General features: G+C 43.1%; 1 protein-coding gene across 3 annotated transcripts in view; it reads right to left on the bottom strand.

Moving 5' to 3' along the window:
* Positions 1-22,581, bottom strand: part of NUB1 (negative regulator of ubiquitin like proteins 1) — a 43,462-nt gene extending 20,881 nt beyond the window's left edge. The window contains exons 1-9 of one of the 3 annotated variants that reach the window (XM_069958854.1): positions 22,158-22,581; positions 21,100-21,217; positions 18,864-19,031; positions 17,854-17,912; positions 16,933-17,003; positions 11,241-11,435; positions 6,624-6,712; positions 3,997-4,103; positions 1,116-1,302 (exon numbers count right to left, since the gene is read on the bottom strand). In XM_069958854.1, the coding sequence (XP_069814955.1) occupies positions 1,116-1,302; positions 3,997-4,103; positions 6,624-6,712; positions 11,241-11,435; positions 16,933-17,003; positions 17,854-17,912; positions 18,864-19,031; positions 21,100-21,216 (993 nt within the window). In that variant the 5' untranslated portion in view covers position 21,217; positions 22,158-22,581. Of the gene's footprint in view, positions 1-1,115; positions 1,303-3,996; positions 4,104-6,623; positions 6,713-11,240; positions 11,436-15,537; positions 15,644-16,932; positions 17,004-17,853; positions 17,913-18,863; positions 19,032-21,099; positions 21,218-22,157 lie in introns of those variants that run through there. The other 2 variants (XM_069958853.1, XM_069958855.1) reach the window with 2 other exon arrangements.

The raw sequence follows: 22,581 nt of genomic DNA, 5'->3' as shown, positions 1-22,581 counted from the left end.
GAGAAGAGCCCTGCAGCCTGGATAGGTAATATATATTGTCAGTCGCCGGCCGCACACCGCTATTACACGTAGCGATGCACGGTAGGCGCCCGACAATTATAGGTTCAAACCTATATCAACGATCAGCCGGTGATCTTTGTCAACTGCTGATCGTTGTATTCATTACATGGAGCGATAATCTGTGTAATAGTACCCTTTAGGGACAGCTCTGTGAATGTCCTTAAGAGACTCAACCAGAGTCCTTACTTGAACTCAACTGAACATCTCTGGAGAGACTTGAAAATGGCGTCCAGACAGTCCCCATCAAATCTGATGGCACCTAAAAGGATCTGCAGAGAATGGCACACCAGGGAGCGCAGTCTAAGTGCCCTCTAGGTCTTCACCATTTATCCAACAAACCGGGCACAAGGTCGCTCCACAATTATGGTCCCGGTGTGAGCAGACACTCGGCACAAGGCTTTGGAGAGCAGGCTAAGTATCGGTGGTCAGCAAGCTGGGTCGTCAATGGAGAGTCATTGCAGTACTAGGGATGAAAGGGGTATGGTTGCAAGAAAGACGAAGGGTCTGGGCAGGCGGCTTCAGAGGCAGGTCAAGCAATCTGAGTCAGCAACAGAAGAGGTAGGCATTTCAGACGAGGATCAGGCAGAAAGCGTAATCTGAAGAACAGCCATGGGTCAGGATACATGGGAATACAGCAAATACAGCGGAGAGATACCTTTGCTTGGAATGCTAGATTCCAGCAATGCTCAGGCAGAGAGTGGCCGCTGCAGGTGGCTCTAGATTAGCAGATGGCAGTGGCAGGTAGAGACAAGCTGCCTCTAAAAATCCAGAGCAGTTGGCCACTTGCGCACCCTAGTGGCAAGAGGTGTCATTGCAGCAGAAAGAGAAAGAATATGCTGTAAGGCAAAAGCAGCCCCAGGATGAGCATACAGCACAGCAGAGGTGCGGACAAATATGTCTAACATTCTGTTTTTTTGTTTTCATTATGGGATGTTTTTCTTATTTTAGCACAAGGCCACAACATACCAAAATTTAAAAAAAGTGAAAGGGTCTAAAGACTTTCCAAACGCATTGTACTTCAATACTAAGAACACAAAGTGGAGTTCTCAACCTACTTTAATGTTGACTAGTCGTTCATGGTTTTCTCCATAGCATTTGTTGAAGCACCTCTGGGACATATTGAGCTTGGAATCCGCATCGTCCAGGCATTCTAATTGTCCCAAGCGGAAGTAGCACCATACGATATCGAGCTGTAGGACAGCATAGTTATCTACTGAATTAAGTAGATCTGTTCCACACTCGCTGGGAGAGAGAAAATAAAAAAAAATGAAAAAAATTCAGCCAGGAAAAGTAACTTTTTAGAAAGTAATATAAAAGTCATATAATCAAAAGTAAGTTATAGTGGATAAAAATTTGAACTCCTCCAAATTTGAAACACTAGGTAAGCAAGTCCCAAGGAACAATACGGATCTCTAACAAACATATTGCATAGTGAAACTCACCCCTATGATCTTTTTTTTAGAACTCTGTTATTCTTCCTAAACATTAATGAATAAATTGACAACTGGGTGTTACTATATGGGGGGTGTCAAATCAGTGCTGACTATAAAGGGGCACGTTCCTTCTATAATAGGAATGATAACACCCAGCTGACAAACTGTCTATAAATTTGTAAGAAGACTAACAGAGAAAAACAATATGAGCCATAAAACCAAGGTGGGACCCCCACCGCCACCATGCACATTACCCACAGATGGTTGGACAATCCCACCGAAAGTTGTGGGGTTGATCACTCTATGGCCACTTTCAGAAAACACATGCACTAAGAGACGCAGCGTAGTGTGAATAATCCTCTCATCGATAGTGCCCTCCCTGTGACTTGCCTGGATATGCACTGGCTCTCCATCATAGAATGCAATAGGAAATGAAATCCTCTTTTTAAAGTTGCAAGGGAAACCGATATGAACACAGCTGTCCCAATTCTCAAAGCAGTGCATGAGTAGTGCAACGGATGGATGAATCTGAATTTTCCATAAAGGGAACAATTCATTAGTTTCTTGCTTCCCAAAGCATTTGAAGCATGGAACTGGTATAGGCCTCCTTATTACAACCTATGATTTTCTCCAAAGTTCTGCAGCTTCCAGAGAATTCATTATTTACAAACCGCCTGGGAACAGGGTGAGCAGGTCATCTGGGTGGTCAGCGTCTCCCCACCCTCTACGGCTAGAGCTATATATTTTGCCTTACACATAGTGAGGTCTCTTCCTAAAGGACACTTGGATATCCTGTGCGAGACGTGAAGAAGAGTTCCCTTTAAAAGTGTCCGCACCCGGGGTGTTATTATTTGCTGTTACATGTTTGATTTATTGCACATTTTTGCAAAGTTTGTTTATTACTGAAGAAATTGTCAATACAGTGAAATAAAAATTATCTACTGCGTTATCGTGTCTAATTCATTTACTGGCTGTTACATATCGAGGAGCTGGTGACTCCTTTAGTAGACCCGCAACACCTAGGGTGACAAGGTGTACTGGACTTCTGTTTCATGCTGCCCATGTTTCAACAACATGAAGCTCCTGATTCTCTCAAACATTACTTAAAGGGGTATTCTGGAGAAATAATGTTTTTTTAAGAGAACAGGTGCCAGAATGTCATACAGAATTGTAATTTACTTCTTTTTGAAAATCTCAAGTCTTCCAGTACTTAAGCTGCTGTGTGTCCTGCAGGAAGTGGTGTATTCTTTCCAGTCTGACACAGCGCTCTCTGCTGCCACCTCTGTCCATGGGTTGTACAGTAGCAAATCTCTAAAGAGAAACTCTTCTCTGAACAGTTCCTGTCATGTACAAAGGTGGCTGCAGAGAGCAATGTGTCAAGAATACACCACTTCCTTTAAGAAATTCAGCAGCTGATAAGTACTGGAAGACTTATTTTTAAATAAAAGTTATAAATCTGTTTCAAAGCCTTTAAGCCTCATACACATGTCCATAAAATTTATCCGGATTCTCAGGAAATCTGAATAAATTTCCAGACCCATAGGGTTGTATCAGACATGACACCCTTAAAGTGTCACTGTCGTTTCTTTCTTTTTTTTTTTTGAGAAATCAATAGTCCAGGTGATTTTAAGAAACTTTGTAATTGAGTTTATTAAGCAAATATGCCATTATCTGCATTCAAAAAGACTTTCCCCAGTCCCCCCCTCATCCACTGCTCAAGGAAATCTTGACTCTTTTACATCAGTCGTGCCCTGTTTGTTCTATGAAGAGGGGAGGGGCAAGGAGGGAGATTAGTCGCCAGCAGAGAACAAAGGATTACACAGCGGGAGCTATGTGAAAGCTGGTATTCAGAGGTCAGAGAGGTCAGTGCTGACAGTGATGTAGCTGTAAATTAACTCTTTCTTGTCCTGTTTTGGTGCCTCATCTCCCTCCACCCCTCTCCTCTCCATAAACAATGAAGACGGGGTGGGGGGTGAGAGCTTCAAACTGCTTTTTCATGTTGAAAAGCATTTTTCGGCTAATAAACCCATTTACAAAGTTTCTTAAAATCGCCTGTACTGTAAACTTTTAAACAACAGTGACACTTAAATTTTTTCCCTAGAAGTCTATGGGAGCATCCGGAATTCCAGACGATTCCTGATGCTCATGCGGAGGGACTTCTTCTTTAAAGTGGACCTATAGCCAACCCTAAAAAATGAGATGTTACTATCAAAGTTCATCATAATTTTAAAACCATTTTATTAAGGTAAACAATTCCTTTAAATGGTGGTTATTGTTTTAAAGTGTCCATTAGATACAGAGCAATGAACCAGAGTATCTGACACAATGCCCCCATGAGACAAAATACAACCTCTCTAATTCCTTTTATTAAATTTTCACCATTGTAATCCATTCAAGAACTGCCATTTATCACTGCAGGCGTTCTCCGATTCGGGAGGGGATTAAAAAAAAAAAACAGAGCGCATGTAACATTGTAAACAGATAAGAATGAATCAGCTCTTACCAGAAGTGCTTGTCTGCATCCAGCAAAAAAGGCAACGCTAAGGCATACTCTGTTCTCTTCAGGAATGCTCTTCCCCTTTCATGATATCCCATAGCCAGCATGAGAGCCTGGGGACAAGACGTTGTGCAACAGAACGCTCAAAAACGTGTGCAAACTGAGGCAACAAGAAGAAAATGCAGAAATGGGACTCTCTAAGGGGACTCCGAACTATCACCCAAGCTCTAATGATAGATGACAGCTATCTCCCAGGACTGACACATTGTGAGGAGTTATTGGTTTACTCTCTCCAGTGCTAGGAACGTCTGCCAGGTATTTCATTGTATCGTATTGCTGTAAGTGCTACGATAATGGAATATCAGGAAGAAAATATCGCATCTCACATACCAGATGTCTGAAATGTGGTAAGCGAGGGATAGGATTACTTATGTTCAACAAGATAACACATTTTAAACTTTATGTGTACACAGGGTCGGACAGTCCGGGGCCTGTTCCTACTTTAAACAATAATTCTCTACATAATTAGTTCCATAGATTTATTAAGGATAAGCTGCTTGTGGGACCGCTAAAAAAATGGATGGATCCGAGAGGACAAGCCATTGCCGGACCTCGCTGCCAGCAGGGACAAATGATCATATGCTGTAAATCCAACATGCCCGATCCTTCCATAATCTCACTCCTATTCACAACAGATAGTAAGTAGTCCCCACCCACAACACCGGGACAGCTATAAAACTCCAGAAGTTATATCCTATACCTGTGAGATATTGCACAAGGTAGGGGGAGCAAAATGTATTTAGATCTGAAGGCGTCTCACGTACCTCACTAAAAAAAACTATTTTACCTTGCAATGTTGGTAACATGCTATTGTTTCCCAGACCCTAAAGGCCCTTTTACACAGGCTGACTATCTGCTAAATGAGCGCTCATCTAGCGGTTACTAGCTGTACATCACACTTTAGAAATGATTCCTTAAAGGGGTTGTCCGGCGATAAAAAATTATTAGTTATACAACTTTGTAATGTATGTTATGTCTGTGAATGGCCCCCTTCCCCGTGTCCCACCACCCCCACCCGTGTACCCGGAAGTGTGGTGCGCTATACATTACCTGTCACGTGCCGACCACGGTCTCCGATCCTCAGCAGTGACGTCTTCTTCGGGAGGCCAGCGGATCTTCCCGAGTGCCGGCCGCCCTCTGCAGCGTCATCCGAAGCTCAGCCGCGATTGGCTGAGCATAACTGTGCTCAGCCAATCGCGGCTGAGCAGCTGATGACGTGGCTGCGTCATCAGCCGCTCAGCCGCGATTGGCTGAGCACAGTTATGCTCAGCCAATCGCGGCTGAGCTTCGGATGACGCTGCAGAGGGTGGCCGGCACTCGGGAAGATCCGCTGGCCTCCCGAAGAAGACGTCACTCCTGACGATCGGAGACCGTGGACGACACGAGATGCGGTGAGTATAATGCACCACACTTCCGGGTCTAGCGTGGGTGGGGGGAAACACGGGGAAGGGGGCCATTCACAGACATAACATACATTACAAAGTTGTATAACTTTGTAATGTGTGTTATTCTGTGAATAATTTTTTATCGCCGGACAACCCCTTTAAGGCCCTATTAAACAAAGTGACTATTGGCCGTATTCAGCATGCATGATGCCGGCTGATCGTTGTCTTTCAACATGTTGAAAAATCAAAAATCTAGACAGCAGACCACTGATACGTTCTATGGGCTGCCCGGACGATCCAGCGATCACCCGGGCAGTCTCTCCCCCCCCCCCCCGGCTCTTGCCCACTCACTGTCGGCCTTATTAATAGCGCCGACAGCAAGCGGGGAACGAGGAGCAAGCGAGCGATGACCAGACAGGTTGGTGCTCGCTTGCTCCTCTGAATCACCCCGTGTAATAGGGGCTTCACAGAGGTTTTCCAGGAGTAAACAAAGGATACCAATAATTGATAGGTGGGGTGCTGATACCCGGGCCCCCTGGCGATCAGCTGTTTGGTGTCTGCACTACATTGTGCAACACTGTGCAGCCCTTGCCTTAAAAGGGTAAAACGATAAACTTTATACATACTTGTCCACACTCCCTGGTGTCCTTCTAGCTTCTGCCCGCTCCCCGCAGATATCATTGGCACTTCTGAGCTGGTCTCTGAAGTGCCAGCGGTGGCCCGGGCATCGCAGACACCCGGAGTGTGGACAGATATGTATAAAGTTTATTATTTTCTTTACACATTCTCAGTTATCGGCCGTGCATCACTATTACACGCAGCGATGCGCGTCTGGTGGCTGATTTCTAAGCAAGTTTACACGACAATGATCAGCTGATGATTGTTTTTTCAGCTCATAGTTGTCGTTATTACACGGAGCCATAATCTGCCCAAACCGGCCTGATTTGGCAAATTATTGCTGTGTGTAATGGAGCCCTTAGTGACAGCATCTACACAGGGAACAGAGCCAACTTCTTCCATCTCTGTTCTCACTATAGTGGGTGTCAGCACCTCTCTGATCAACCATTGATAGCCGATCCTGTGTGCAGGATATCAATAGTTTTTTCCTAGACAACCTCTTTAATGTAAACTTGTGAACATTGACCACTGCTCTATCCAATGCTCTTTTGGTTTAGAGGTTAACCTTACCTTTTTTGCTGCTTTTGGCATATTGATTGACCGTCCAGTCTGGTTTGCAATTTCCAGATATGGCGTTGTATCTGGATCTGAGCTCTCCCCTGTGAAGAGACATCTGAGGAGTTATCACTGATCATGTACTCAGCCTATATCATAGTCCAGTATGGCATCCACAGCTCTGCTGTTTGCCACTGGAAACAGTTGATGAACGCATCTTACATCAAGCTTTGTAGTAAGGGTTACTTTTTCCTACGTTACTCTAAGGGCCAGTTCACACAGAGTAAAATCCGATGGGAATTCATTGAGTGGAGAGCCGCGGAAGCGCACGAGCCGTCCCATTGAAGCAGACGGGATTCCGCTGCAGATTTTACTGTGTAAACTGGCCCATGCAGTGCAAAATCTACAGCCTTGGATGAACACCACAAGATCTTTGCAGTCACGGAGTCAGTAAGAATATGAATGCAGCCCTGGGCTATAATACAGACGCAACATGCCTATTTTAAATGCTTTTAGCCTGCATACATGTCTGCCTTTCAGTATTATCATTATATGTATATTTTTTTGTAATAAAGTGATTGTTGATGTGCAGCCAGTTTTTACAGGTGCTTTCTTTCTTTCCCATACAATTCCTTTACACTGTACAGACACACACACACACACACACACACGATGATATCCTGCACCCCTATATCTCTATAGAACAGGCTCAAAATCAGCAGCAGCATGGAGGACATTGTAGTGCATAATTGAGCGGTGTAAGATTTCTCTCTCTACTAGAGATGAGCGAACCGGGTTCGGGTTCGAGTCCATCCAAACCCGAACGATCGGCATTTGATTAGCTGGGGCTGCTGAACTTGGATAAAGCTCTAACGTTGTCTGGAAAACATGGATACAGCCAATGACTATATCCATGTTTTCCACGTAGCCTTAGGGCTTTATCCAACTTCAGCAGCCACCGCTAATCAAATGCCGAAAGTTCGGGTTTGGATCGACTCGAGCATGCTCCAGGTTCGCTCATCTCTACTCTCTACCTTTGTCTCTAATCAGCAACTCCCCCTCCTTATACTCCCTCCCCCATAGACTTTTATATACAGCATGTAGCTTGATTCCTCTGTGGGCTAATACATTTCTAGATTGACTTCAGCAGTGTTGTCAGAGTGAATGATGAATTTAGAAGGAAAGGAAGACAGAATGTAGTCTGATATGTGAAGTGGGAAGCATTTTCTCCAATGACACAGTTTCTTATAGTTACTTGTACTATTATTTATGATATGTTTTTAAAAGATTAACAGCTATTTTAAAGTAGATTTTACTTCTAACAGTAACTCTCTACTGGTAGAAGCAAGGACAGGGAGTGTGGGGGGGGGGAGGGGGATACTTAAAGGGGTTGGTCACTTTACTGTAAAATTGTACAGTATTAGTAGGTGTACTCACTATATATACTGACCGCAGCTCCCTGTGTACCTCAGAGCCAAAATCAGACTCCCCTCCTCCAGGCTGTGCTGTCATGCTCTGTGGCGAGTCTGTCCATAAGATGGCTGACATGGAGGAGTATGTCTCGCACCCGGTGTCCACCAATATGTCTATAGAGAACACATGCTCCTCCATGTTGGCCATCTTATGTACAGAATCACCACAAAGCAGGAAAGCCCAGCCTGGAGAAGGGGAGCCTGATTTTAGCGCTAGGAGGTACACAGGGAGCTGCTGTCAGTAAGTACACTTACTAACATTGTACACTGAACTATTTCACCATAATGTACCCAATCCCTTAAAGCTACCAATGCTGTGGGGGCCCTGTGGCAGTCATTGTGGCAGAGCACTGTTACGGTCATTTTTGTGAGGCACTATGGCTGTGTCACTGTTGAAGAAGCTCTGCAACTCCCGAGGAAGCACTACGGCTGGTAGTCTTGTGGGGTCACTGTGGTTGGCTCTGCTCACACAGCGTCAGGACAAGAGGCAAAATACAAAAAAGGTATAGACCACAAGTAAAGCAGTGAAAAAAGGGGGGATTTATCAAACATGGCGTAAAGTGAAAGTGGGCCAGTTGCCTCTAGCAACCAATCAGATTCCACCTTTCATTCCTCACAGACTCTTTGGAAAATGAAAGGTGGAATCTGATTGGTTGCTAGGGGCAACTGAGCCAGTTTCACTTTACACCATGTTTGATAAATCTCCCCTCTAAGGTGTCTGTGTATGGTAAGTGGGAAATTGTAACAGGTCATAGCCTGGTAGCATGGGGGACACAGGGGGGAGACAGGCATTGCTTGTTTTCTATGTTTCATAAGGAATGGTGTGAGATTTCCAATTCTCCTACTTCATAAATACACTAGCAGATTACCAGAGCCAGATACACAAGAAGTATAACCCAATCTCACTGTGGTGTATCATATTTTTATATAAGGGTTATAATTCTAGGCGTCTGTTCCCTGGATACAACTAAATGCTATAGTGGGTGGACATACGCATCTACTCAGAAACTTGTGACAGCTCACGACAGGAACATAATACTGCCAAATGACACACATGAGCACATTTATGGTTACACGGTCCACACGGCTTAACACTTAATGCCCAGTTGTATCGCCTTTCTCGATGCTCTGTTAAATCTGATGACAATCAGGGAATTGAAATACTAAAATGGCAAAAAAACGAAGAAGTTGTCGCCAACAAGTATCGAAACATTCCGGCTGATTCCAGGAACATTTCTAATGCGAGCTTCTCGAGGAGTGCAGAACATGATGTTGTCGCTGGAAACGCGTACGTGTTTGGTTACTTTGTGCCCTATGAAACCAAACAACTTTCTAAGAAGCACATGCTTTTCAGATTACATCTGTCACAAGTAATAAAGCAAAAGATTTGTTGCAGAAATACTGCAGCGACCTGGTCCTTATATTATTTGTAAGTTATTACAATCCTCCTTTGTTGTTGGGCCACCATCGAAAAAAAAAAAAAACTATTGCCATAAAAAGTAGAGAAAGTCTGTTTTGGTACGAGCACAGTGCAGGTATAATGGCTGGCTGATCTCTACAGTGATCAGCGGCCTGGTCTGGGCTTCCATTGAAGGGATCTATTACTTAGCATAACTGACCTTTTAGCTACAGCACCGGTAGGGACTGAAAAAAAAAAACATCTTTCATGTCACAAAAAAAAAAAAAAAAGACGCTGACCATTGGCAGACAGTAGCCTGTTCAGAGATATATCATATAGCAGTAAAGATTTTATATATATCGACCCTCCAGCTGTTCAAAAATGACAATTCCCATCTTGCCTGGACAGCCAAAGCTTTAGCTTTTGGGGAATTGTAGCTGGAGGGCTGAAGGTTTGATATGCCGGATATATATGATCCCAATCTACAGAATGGATTTTTCAGTTGAAGAAATATGTATCTGCTTCATGTGAACTTACCCTAGGCAACTTATCCTTAGCGGGATCTGCCATACAGACTCCCATGTTAAAATGCACACTGCTCTGTAAACAGGTCAATAGGGTAGCACAGCAGAACCGTACTGTTCCATACAGCATATAAATGTAAGAGTCCTATGAGACGGGCCCGATGAACACTGTAAACCTGATAATCGTTTAGCAAGGGCTGCGTGGACATTGTTACCGATGTCTTTGCAGCCCTTACCCAAACAGTATACATTACCCATCCACGCTCCAAGGCTCCCCGATCCCGCATGTTGCAGCCTGATTGAGCTGACAGGTCGCTCAGCAAATCACTGGCCAGGACCACCGTGGCCAGTGATTGGTTGAGCGGCCTGTCAGCTCTGACAGACCTTTCTGAAGCTGCAGCATGCGGGACCAGGGAGGAAGCAGTACGCAGGAGGAGCCTTGGAGGGTAATGTATACTGTTTGTATGCCCAATGATTTTAGGTTTGGGCCTAAAGAACTGATCAGCCGATGATTGTTTCATCGGCTGATCATTCTCTCGATAATTGGCTGTCGCTCCATGTAATAGGGCCATAAGTACTGATGGGAATAAGCAAAAAGGCCAAGTAATTTTTTTTTTGGTAACAGGGTACATGAGTACATTTACCATATAAGATTTCCCTACACACATGGCAAAGGCACCAAGACGTAGGTGTGAAAAAAGCGTTAGTTACTGCTTTTGGCTTTAGTTAAAGGGGTTGGCCACTTTATAGTAAAATAAGTCAGTACAAAGTATTAGTAAGTGTACTCACTGTATATAATGACAGCAGCTCCCTGTGTACTTCATAGAGCTAAAATCAGACTCCCCTTCACCAGGCTGGGCTGCCCTGCTCTGTTTTGTTTCAGTCCATAAAATGGACGACATGGAGGAGCATGTGACCATGTCCTGTCCCCTGTGTTCTCCATTGACATATACAGGCTCAGTGGTGGACACTGGGGGGCGGGGCCTGGTCACATGCTCCTCCATGTCAGCAATCTTATGGACCAAAACACCAAAGAGCAGGGCAGCCCAACCTGGAGGAGGGGAGTCTGATTTTGGCTCTATGAGGTACACAGGGGGCTGCTGTCAGCATATACAGTGAGTACAGTTACTAATACTGTACGCTGAACTATTTTACTATAAAGTGGCCAACCCCTTTAACAATATTACTAGGACTTAAGGTATAAACCTGTCTTTATCTTAATAAGACAAGACTATACCTCTCTCAGCGAGGATCTCCAATCCTTTTTTTGTGCGCATCATCTTCTTCTTCACGCTCTCATCCTTCAGTGCCTCCTCCTCTCTCTCCTTCTCTTCATTGAGCGTACGCTTCCTTGCTTCCTCCTCAGTGTAGCTGAGCTCCAGGACTAAAACCTTGAAGTTATGGCAGACGCCTTGTTCTTGTAGAGTTTTATCTGAAGGAGTTAAAAAAAAACAACTAACAGTTAAAATTAACTTCATAAAATATAGTGATCCTGAAAAACTAACATCTTGCTACCCAAATTTTGCGATTGAGTGATGAGAAAAGTAAGAAACATCATCAATATTAGCAGACCTGAGGCTGAGTTATACTCTAACACTGGAAAGAATACACCACTTCCTGTCACAGTGCTCTCTCTGCTGCCACCTCTGACCAACACAGGAACTGTCCAGAGCTTGAAAGGTTTTCTATGGTAATTTGCTGCTGATCTGGACAGATCCTGTCTCGGACTGAGATGTCAGTAAAGAGCACTGTGTCAGGCTGAAGAAAATAACATTTCCCGCAGGACATACAGCAGCTGATAAGTTTGGGAAGACTTAAGACTAAATAGAAGTAAATTACAAATCTATACCAATACCTATCTAATAACTTTTTGAAACCAGTTGATTTAAGAGAAGAAAAATATTTTTGCTGGACAACCCCTTTAATATATAAATAAATATTTTTTTTCAAAAATCCTTTCCTGGGGACAGTTATATGAAGATACACAATTCCTTCCTGTATAAGACCCTGCTGCATAGTGTTTGTGCTTTACGGCAACTAAAATCCAATTTAACTGGCTGAGAAATCACAGGCAAATAGCTAATAGTTGATGGTTCTGCATTAAGAAAGGGGATTCCAGATGGGACTACCCCTTTAAAACATGCACAACAGTGTATGCAAGATACTAAAGCTGCCCAAAGACGCTTGTTTATTGCATAAGGAATACACTGCTATATTTTTTTTGCAGTCGTGTATCACAAACTAGGAGGCCAATGGTTTCCAGGTCCTAAAACGTTTAAAAAAATATGCTGACTTTTTTTTTTTTTTTTTTTTTTTTAACAATGATAGTGGAAAACACTACTTCATTCTCAATAAAAAAAAATAGGACCAGATTTATCCAGCCAGCAACCAAGTCTGTTTTTAATAGTAAATAATACTATAATGATATAATGCGCCTATCTGCATCAATGCATCAGCCTGTCTGTCCCTGAACACTAGTTAAAACCCTCTCCAGAAACCCCAGCGAAGCTTACACTGAGGAGATAATAGTTACATGTTTGTTTGCTGAGTAACTGAATAGAAATCACTGAGGAGATCTGGCGGATTTCTGAACAGTACATCAATAACTGATGTGTGATATGAGGAGGCTGTCAGCTTTGTGCAGTCGCTGCAAATGACCTGATCACAGAGTATCGCACTGCTGGCACCCTCTACAGTGAGGACTATCCTCATGGGAATCCTGGCAGCAAGGGTACAATTTCCCTGCAGTGCCACCACTAGACAAAACAAGGCATAACATGGTGCCCACTGAAATGAATGAGCAATCCCAATGATAATGGGCAGGCTGAGCCCTCCAGACAGAGAGACACTCAGTGGCGTAGTGATAGGGGTCGCAGCAGTTAACATTGCGCTGGGCCTGTGTGCTAGAGTGTCTGCCCCCCTCTCTCACCACATCCTGTCATTCTCCAGCTCTCCTGAATCGGCTGTCATTATCACCGAAGTACAGTGAGCAGTAATAGTAATACAAGTGAATAGCTGAGTGGCAGGAGAGGAGGAGCTCCCCCTCCTGCCACATACTGTGTAATGCCGGGAGAGCAGTGATTAGCTCCGCCCCCATAACGCAGGATGCAGACCTGACCAGAAGAGGCCAAAGTACTGGACAAGTGAGATTACCATCATGTCTTGTTGACAGTCAATGATGGGAGATGTAGTTTTGTAGCCTGTGGCTCTCCAGGAGTTGCAGAACTACAACCCCCATCGTGCCCTGCTGACAGTTAATGATGTACGTTGTAGCTTTGCAGACTGCGGCTCTCCAGGTTGCAGAACTACAACCCTCATTGTGTCCTGTGGCTCTCCAGGTTGCAGAACTACAGCCCCCATCAAGTCCTACTGACAGTTCATGATGGGAGTTTTGGTTTTGCAACCTATAACTCTCCAGGTTTCAGAAGAACTATAACCCTAGCATGGACTGTCAACAGGGCATGATGGGAGTTCTAGTTTTGCAACCTATATCTCTCCTGTGTGTTTATTCTACTTCTGATTTGGGGGGGGGGGGGCTCATGCTGAAATTTTGTACCAGGGCCCATAAGACTTTAGCTATGCCCCTGGAGACACTCTTTGTTACCAAACCATACTTGGACAATCATTCATTTCATTACCATTATTTTTAATAATTTAATTTCGGTAATTCATGTTGGTTATAAAAAGAGTTTGCCACCATTTGCCATCCATCTATCCTTGCTCTTTTCCCATCCGATATTATATGTGTAATTTATAAACAGCACCGGTCCACCTGAGTAAAGAGACACTACTTGTTTGTATCTAGCTGTCTCAAAGAGGAGTCCAAGTGGGTAAACCCCCTATATGGCGCCCATATACGATATATAGAAAAGGGGTTGTTGGGAGGGAAACGATAAAACATCTGCAGGACATTTATGAAGATCATGGCTCAGACATGAGCGTCCGCTGGCAATGAGTATCCTTTCGTCACAGGTTTATAATCTGATTCTCAGCAAGAACACATTGTACATGCCATGGCGGACAATGCCAAACAATAGGGTAATGTGTAACAACCAGCGGGGGGGCTGGAAGATGGATTTCTAATACAAGACAGAATACTTCATTCTGACCACTGCCGTCAACCAATTTAATATAGACAGATGAGAGGGAACGTGTAGATGGGAGCAGAAAATGATCTGTCATTCTGTCCATCAAAAGCCCTAAGATTGCAACAAAGGCATAGACTGGAAATATGTTTACAAGAAAAAAAAAATTGTATAGATCCCCAGGGTCAGGAATATGCAACTGAAGTTGACACTTCAGGGCAAAGCAATATACAATCTGAACCTCCTCCTTTCTGATGTGCTGACAATAAGGGAAAGGTAAGACCAATCCAGGGCAGGTGGAGATCATAGGCAGCAGAACCAGACCAAGTCACATACAGGCTCTGTAGTGCTATTGTGATGTAGCTAGTTACATTTCTGATGCCATCTAGTGGTCACAGATAAGATAGCATTACCTTAGCTATCTCTCTAAGCCACTTTGTAATAAAAACCCTCAACTGGATTACAGATTTTAAGGGGTTAAATGGCTAGGGTGTCTGATCTAGGGTGGCGTGTATGTACACTGCAATGTACATGTAGGCACCCTTCATAAGATGTACATGTACGTGTATGTGCAAAAAGGAGTTAAATTGACTCTGCAATCACTTTCATGCTGCCTGAACCATGACTGTGATCCACGGAAGCTTCTGCTAGCCACACCAGCCTTAAAGGGGTTTTCCGGTAGTCCCATAAAGAATAAAACGCACAAAAAACATATAAATGTATTCATCGATCCCCCATTGATTGTTTGATACCTGTCCACTCTGCTCCTAGCTATGGATTCAAATATAATCCCATTTTTACATCATGGCACCTGGCTGGGAAACTGCACCTCCCAGCAAGCATTGTACCTCACAGCAAACAGCCTGGTACCTAACCACCACTGGCTCCTTCTGTATTTGCTTTGGCTGGGTGATCGTTGTTACAGCTTGCCTGGCCCACAGAGGAGACACAGATCATGTGACCTCTGTCTCAGAGGGGAGGGGGACGACAGAGGAGTGGAGATAGAATGGAGCAGGCATTGAGGATTTTCTGCAGCTTCAGGGTGTCAGGGTGTCAGGATGTGCTGCAGCCCGTTTCATGTAATAGAAGGCTATTACAAGCAATCTTGATTATGGGCTGGGATTGAATCAAGTTAAAACTTTCCTAAATGGAGTATGCCTTTAAGTAACAGACATGTCAGTTTTGGTATAGTGAGAGATCTATCACTCATTGCTGGCAGAAACCAACAAGGCTGTCCCAACGACTTCGTGCTTAACGCAGAATGAAAGTAATGGCAGGCTTATATTCATTGTATGGAGAGGAGCTTTAAAGGATAAGCTTTGTCCATATAGATTCAGCTAATCAAGAAATACATTTTTAAAGAGACTCTGTCAGTAGGTTTAGGCCGTCCCATCTAAGGGTAGTATAAACTAGTGACAGAGAAGCAGAACAGAATGATGTATCACTTACATTGTTCTGTGCAGCCGATCCAAAGATATCCTCCTGAATAACATGGACAAAAAGTAGTCCTCTCCATTATGAGCGTGAGCCCAGTAGTCCTGGATATTCATGAGCATCAGAAAACTCCACCCACCAGCTGCTGATTGGCAGTTATCAATGCATGCTGTGTTTAGGCAGCCAACTGTCAATCTGAAGCTGAAAAGGTGGAGGGATTGGTGCAACAAGAATCCCATTCTCCTGCATATTAGGAGAATGGCTGAACAAAATGATGTAAGTAATACACCGATCCATTCAGCATTTATATCACTAGTTTATGCTGCCCACATTTAAGGCAGCATAAACTTAGTGACAGATTCCCTTTAAGTTGTAAATGGCAATTTTAAATTCTAAAAATCCCAATATACTTTTACCTCAGAAAAGAGTAGCAAATATGGTACTTATATTTTAGAATCCATTCACATCACGTTTGGCCACCTGTCAAAAAGGTATGCTGACATGGTGGTCTACTCCCCATGGGCCCATTATGTATAGAAGTCACTTTACAGCAGAGCTGTCAATCGCTGTGCTGCTCTGCTAACCTGAAGCTGCTCAGGACTAGAGAATTGACCAGTACAGCATATTCAGAAAGTCATTCTACTTTTAAAGAAATGTGCCATCAAAAACAAATCCTATCTGTTTTTAAAAAGTTAAATGTTATTTAAATGTGTAAAAGCCTTCAACAAAGATATTTAAACAGTATATGATAGAACTGTATTGTACCCTGTATGTACAGTATGTGTAATAGACTGCACAAAACCTCTGAAGGTGTCCCGTGGTATCTGGCATCAAGATATTAAAAGTAGGTTCTTAAAGCATCACTGCCAAATAAATTAAATGGACACTCCAGAGTAAAAAATCCAATCAACTGGTGGCAGAAAGTTATATAGACTTGTAAATTGCTTCTATTTTAAAAATGTCCAGTACTTATCAGCTGCTGTATGTCCTGCAGAAAGTGGTATATTATTTCCAGTCTGACACAGTTCTCTCTGCTGTCATGTCAGAAACTGTCCCTACAGAAAACCTCTACTGCTCTTAACAGTTCCTGACACGGACAGAGGTGGCAGAAGAGAACACTGTGTCAGCCTGAAAGGAATAAACCACTTCCTGCAGGACATACAGCAACTGATAAATACTGAAAGACTAGACATTTATTTATTTTTTTAAATATAAGTCATTTGCAAATATGACTAACTTTCTGATACTAGTCAACTGGAAAAAAAATTGTTTCTCCAGTATACCACTTTAACCTTTGACAAAGTCCCTCCCATTATACCTGCCTCCAGCACTTGAACCTCAGGAACTGATTGGTCACTTGCTACCTAATATAATCTCGTCAAAGAGTAGAGGACGTTCATTTCCACTCACCAGTCTCAAGCTGTTTTCTGTTCACAATTATCTTTAAGTGACTTTCTTCTAGTCCATAGCGTTGTGCAATTCTAAATGTAAAAGCATACACATAAGGGTGAAGGTATTTACATCCAGATAAATGAGAGCTGTATTGGTTACCCCACCTGTGGCTTACAGATTTCTCCCTATGAAACTGTCAATTATGGATAGAAGGTGACAGAAGGGAGAAGTCTCCAATACATCTTAATAAGACTCCTACTCATGATCGCCAGCACAAAATACAGTGATGCACTGCAAATTAACAACCGGGGTACACAGCAATTTCTGGTCACATGACCAAAAACTGAAGTGTCACCACTCATGTAAGCCAATGGGGTCACGGCCACTAGTGGGTTGCAACAAGACTCCATTTGCCTACATTAACAGTTCTGTTTTACTAATCCAAAACATTAAAACCATTCCTAGATATGGAAAGGTTATTGCACTGGCCGTGAAGACCCTGTTGAAAATTTTAAATTTGTAACTTTTTTGCCGCATATGCCCCTGGCTTTCAGGCATAAAGTGTAGCCAGAATTTCTGAGGTTGCTGCCTGGCAAGATTTATATACGTCCGATTTATTCAGAGGCGTGCAAATCCCCATAAAACTGTTGTGGGTGACTGGGACAGAATGTTACTTAAAGGGGTTATCCAGGCTTAGAATAATATACTGTCTATAGTTTGTGGGTTCTGCAGCTTAGTTCCACTGAAGTAAATGGAGCTGAATTGTAATACCACACACAACCTGAGGACAGGGGTGGTGCTGTTTTTTTTTTTTTTTTTTTTCTTTAAAGTAGCTTAGCTTTTTCTAACACTGGATAAGGCCGTAAATAATAAAAAAAAATAATAATAAAAGATAAATAACGTTACTGAAGAGCCTATTATGGAAAGAATTGTACTTACTGGCATTTCAACTCCTTCCCTGTAATATTTAGGGACATTTCCATAAAGTTTTTAGATCCCTTAAAAAAGAAATAAAGACAATAATTAGAGGGGCTTCTTATTGCAATGATTTTATGTCAAGGTGGGGGGGGGGGGGGTCACAACTACTGATACTGTAGCCAAGATTATTGGCAGCAGACGTCATGCTTGAATTTGGCATATAAGCCACAAAGCTCCTGATGTACATTAACATGCTTGTAAAAATTCTACTCCGGAGACTCCAAAAATCTTTTTTTTTTTGCTGACACATTACTTTTTAATGTAACTTCATTAAAATAAATGTATCATTCTTTCCTTACATTGTCACTGGCCGCAGTAAGGGAACTGCAGGGTTGTCTAAGCTGCTGCAGTTCCTGATCCCTTGCTCTGATCAAGCGCTGCTGCAGTGCTATATAGAGCAGGGTCCCATTTTTCCTGTGTACTGTATATGCGCTGCCTGACACTATTGCTGTGTGCGGGAGCCTCTGTACAGCAAGGAGTGATTGTTATCACCGCTTAGGCTGGGTTCACACTACGTTTTTGCAATCTGTTTTTCGCAAAAAACGGATGCATGTGTGTGCATCCATTTTTCCATTGAATTCCATTATTTAAAAAACGGATCAAAACAGATCCGTTTTTTTAACGTACACAAAAATGTAGTCAACCTCATTTTTGTGCCCGTTAAAAAATATCGGATCCATTTTGATCAGTTTTTTTTTTATAATGAAATTCAATGGAAAAACGGATCAAAACGGAAGTACACACATGCATCCGTTTTTCGCAAAAAAAAAAAAGATTAAAAAATGGATTGCAAAAACGTAGTGTGAACCCAGCCTCACTCTGTTAGAACCACCAATAATGATAACAATCACAGTGCAGAGGCTGCAGCACACAGCGATCGTGTTGGGCAGCCTTCCTCCCAGTTACTGTATATAAGTAGATCCCAGTTCACACCACACTTTATGCTTACCAAGAATTAAATGCTTTCTTACTTTATTGAGTTTGCGAGGCAGGAAAACTTGTAAAGACGCCAAGCCCTTTGTTTTGAAAGCTTCATTTCCAATGCCTCGTTGTATTGCAGAGCAGCGGATTTCTTCGAGTGCACTGGCTATGTCTTCCGCGCTGTATTTCAGCTTTTCACCATATTTCTGAGACAGTTCCTGTAAAGGTATCGGAGAATGTGAAGCCATACACAGGTAATACATAGTCCTCCATCTTTTGTTTTGTCTAATCTGCAAGTGAGAGCCCATCAGTGGGATTGACGCTTCTTTGCAGAAGGCGACCTGTAACCTTCATGATCATTTACACTGGAAGATGTGACTACCAATGATCTTACTGCCTGCACATGTGATTGGCTGACGAATTAGAGACTCCTCAGCTGATTTGTCAGCCGATTGCTGGCCCTTTAACGCTCAGGTCATTTACTGCATGTATTTGAGGGTTTTTTTTAGACTCAAAATCTCTGTGTGCCACGGTTTTGAGCCTGAGTGAAAACTTGTATACGTGCAGGGAAATAACCTGTACACTTAGTCACTACATGACTAAGTTTGTCACTACAGTCACAGTTTGTCACTTAGTCACTACATGACTAAGTTTGGGCCCCAGAAGTAAATGAGGTCTGTTGTGACAGGGTGCTGATGTACCTGTGCCCTGGAAGGTACATTCATAGTGTAGACCCTGCCTTAAAGGGGTTAACCAGGATTAGAAAAAGCACAACTACTTTCTTGAAAAAACAGCACCACCCCTATCCTCAGGTCGTGTGTGGTATTGCAATTCAGCTCCATTCACTACACTGGCTCCCTATTAAGTGAAGAATACAATACAAGCTGTTTCTGCTCCCTCACAAAGATCTCCAACAATGTTGCACCTTCCGACATCCCTACGTCTCGGTATACCCGTGCATTATGCTCCGGTAATGACCTACGCTTAGCATCCTCTATAATCCGCACTTCTCACTCCTGTCTTCAGGTCTCTACCAGAGTTGCACTAGTTCTAAAGAACGCACTGCCTAAGACTGTCAGACTCACCTCCAACACCCAAAGCTGCAACATGCCCTCAAAACTCAGATTTTCAAACAGGCCTATCAGGTTCCCTAATCTGATCACCGCCCCTACACACACACACACCAAGCATTAAGCACTTAGGGTGCCTTTACACAGACAGATTTATCTGACAGATTTCAGGAACGGATTTGGAAAGAGGAGAAATCTCAGTCTTTCCTTTATGACCTGTTCTCTGTTTATGGTCTGTTCCTGGCTTTGGCTTTAATAATCTGTCAGATAAATCGGTCTGTGTAAACCCACCATTAGACCTGTACAATGCGGGTATTGGTTGATGACTGGCTCACCCACCCTTACCTGCACTATCCTATTTATAAAGATGGCAGGACCATGGTAACAATGAAGCACTTTTGCCCCCCACCCTCTCCTCATAGTCTGTAAGTATGCCTTTGTATGTACCCTCAAAATTGTAAAGTGCAGCAGAATCTGTTGGCTATATATATGAAAATTATTATTATTCACTTCAATGGAACAATCCCAAACTGAGGACAGGAGAGGTGCTGTTTCTGGAAAAATGCATCCATGTTTTTCTAAGCCTGGATAACCCCTTTAAACGAATATACCCATCTGGGACACTTACGATATATCCAAAGGATATCTTTATACTGATTTACCTATATGGGAGCCCCAAAATTCACAATCCAACACATTGAGATTATATTAACAACCTATATGCTGCATTTACACGGAACGATTTTCGTGCGAATTTGCACAATAACGATCGAATTCAAACGATAATCGTACGTGTAAACGCAGCGAACGGTAGTTCCACTTTAAAGAGGTTATCCAGCGCTACAAAAACACAGCCGCTTTCTCCCAGAGACAGCACCGCTCTTGTCTCCAGCTTGGGTGTAGGTTTTTCTGCTTAGTTCCATTGAAGTGAATGGAGCTTATTTGCAAACCGCACCTGAACTGGAGACAAGAGTTGTGCTGTCTCTGAAAGAAAGTGGCCATGTTTTTGTAGCACTGTATAACCCCTTTAAAGTCTAGTGGTTGTCACTAAGCCAAGGCTGTAGCTGCAGGAGGTCAGACTGTGCCTCCAGGTTACAAGCCTTTAGCACAGGTCCTATAGGACACTGATAGTATATAGTGTAGGATGTCAGTATATACTGTAGTGTGGTTACAGCTGTTATGGGGACATGTGCCCAGTCGGTCTGTGTACACTCACTTTCAGCTCAGGTCCGGCCTCCTGCTTCTCTGTGGTGTACGGGGATTTCCAGAGCTGAACTCGATCCTCCCTCAGGTAATTCGTCAGCTGGGAAACCAGGAACTTTTTTTCCGCCATCCTGAGATAAAAAAACAAGAAAGAACACATTATAGATGAGTAACAACGGGAGACAATTCACACGCTGCAGTTACAGTACTGTACAAGCTAATGACATTTCACAGCCTTAGGACGTCTGGGCATGCTGGGAGTTGTGGTTTTTGCAGCAGTGAGAGAGTGGTCGTGACAGGTACTCTTTAAATGGATTATCCAGCGAAAATATTTTTCTTTCAAATCAACTGGTTTTAGAACGTTATATTCATTGGTAATTAACTGCTATTTAAAAATCTCCAGTCTTCTGGTACTTATCAGCTGCTGTGACACAGTGCTCTCTGCTGCCACCTCTGTCCATGTTAGGAACTGTCCAGAGCATCAGCAAATCCCAATAGAAAATCTTTCCTGCTCTGGACAGTTCCTGACAAGGACAGAGGTGGCAGCAGAGAGCACTGTGTCACACTGGGAAGAATACACCACTTCCTGCAGGACATACAGCAGCTAATAAGTAATGGAATACTGAAGATTTTTTTTTTTTTTAATAGAAGTAAATTACAAATCTATATAACTTTCTAACACTGGTTGATTTGATAAAAAAAAAAATCAGTGGAGTTCCCCTTTAAGGGACCATGGTGACAGCTCTACGGCTCCATTATAGTCAATGGGGTCAGCCTTTGGTGTCCATCATGTCACAGAGCTGCTATTTTTGTTGGAAATACAATAGGAATAGCTTGCACAGGTGTAAATAAAGACCTAGAACTACTGAAGGTCACAGTTTATTTTTAAAGTTAAAATGGAACTCCCCTTTAATTCTGAGACACGTGACAGCATGACTGATCTATACTGTACAATTATTACTACTCATATACTCCCATTCACCACTACAACCTGCTGCGTCACACCACGTTACGGCCTGTTTTCTAAACACAAACGCACACAAACCGCAGCGCCGTACACACAGGACTCACCTCCCCCTCGCACAATGACAGCGCTACACTGTAGCAGGACTGTGGACACCGGAAGAAAACACGGTCACGCTTGAGTGTCCGCCCACCCTAATCCGGCCGGCCAATCGCTGAATAGCTCTGATGAGGCGCAAATGGTACAATGCCGCTGATTGGTTATAGTTTCGGACCCTCGTGTTAGGTTGTGGTTACCTGTAGTGGAGGAAGTTTGCCTGCACGTCACTGACGAGAAAACGATAGGGAATTACAAGAAGAGAGGTAATTGCCTGCTGTGGCCGCTTGGGGCGCCATAGTCATTAAAGTGTATGGAAAAGATAAGCAAACAGTACTTTGTACAACAATCAGTGTTTGATAGTTAATAATATGGTGAAAGCAATGAATACAGTGAAAAGCCATGTAAGGAGAGAGATACTGTGCTATTTCAAGA

This window comes from Dendropsophus ebraccatus, chromosome 2, assembly GCF_027789765.1.
Source record: "Dendropsophus ebraccatus isolate aDenEbr1 chromosome 2, aDenEbr1.pat, whole genome shotgun sequence".
NCBI classification, from domain to species: Eukaryota; Metazoa; Chordata; class Amphibia; order Anura; family Hylidae; genus Dendropsophus; species Dendropsophus ebraccatus.
This window is presented reverse-complemented; position numbering and strand designations above follow the sequence as displayed.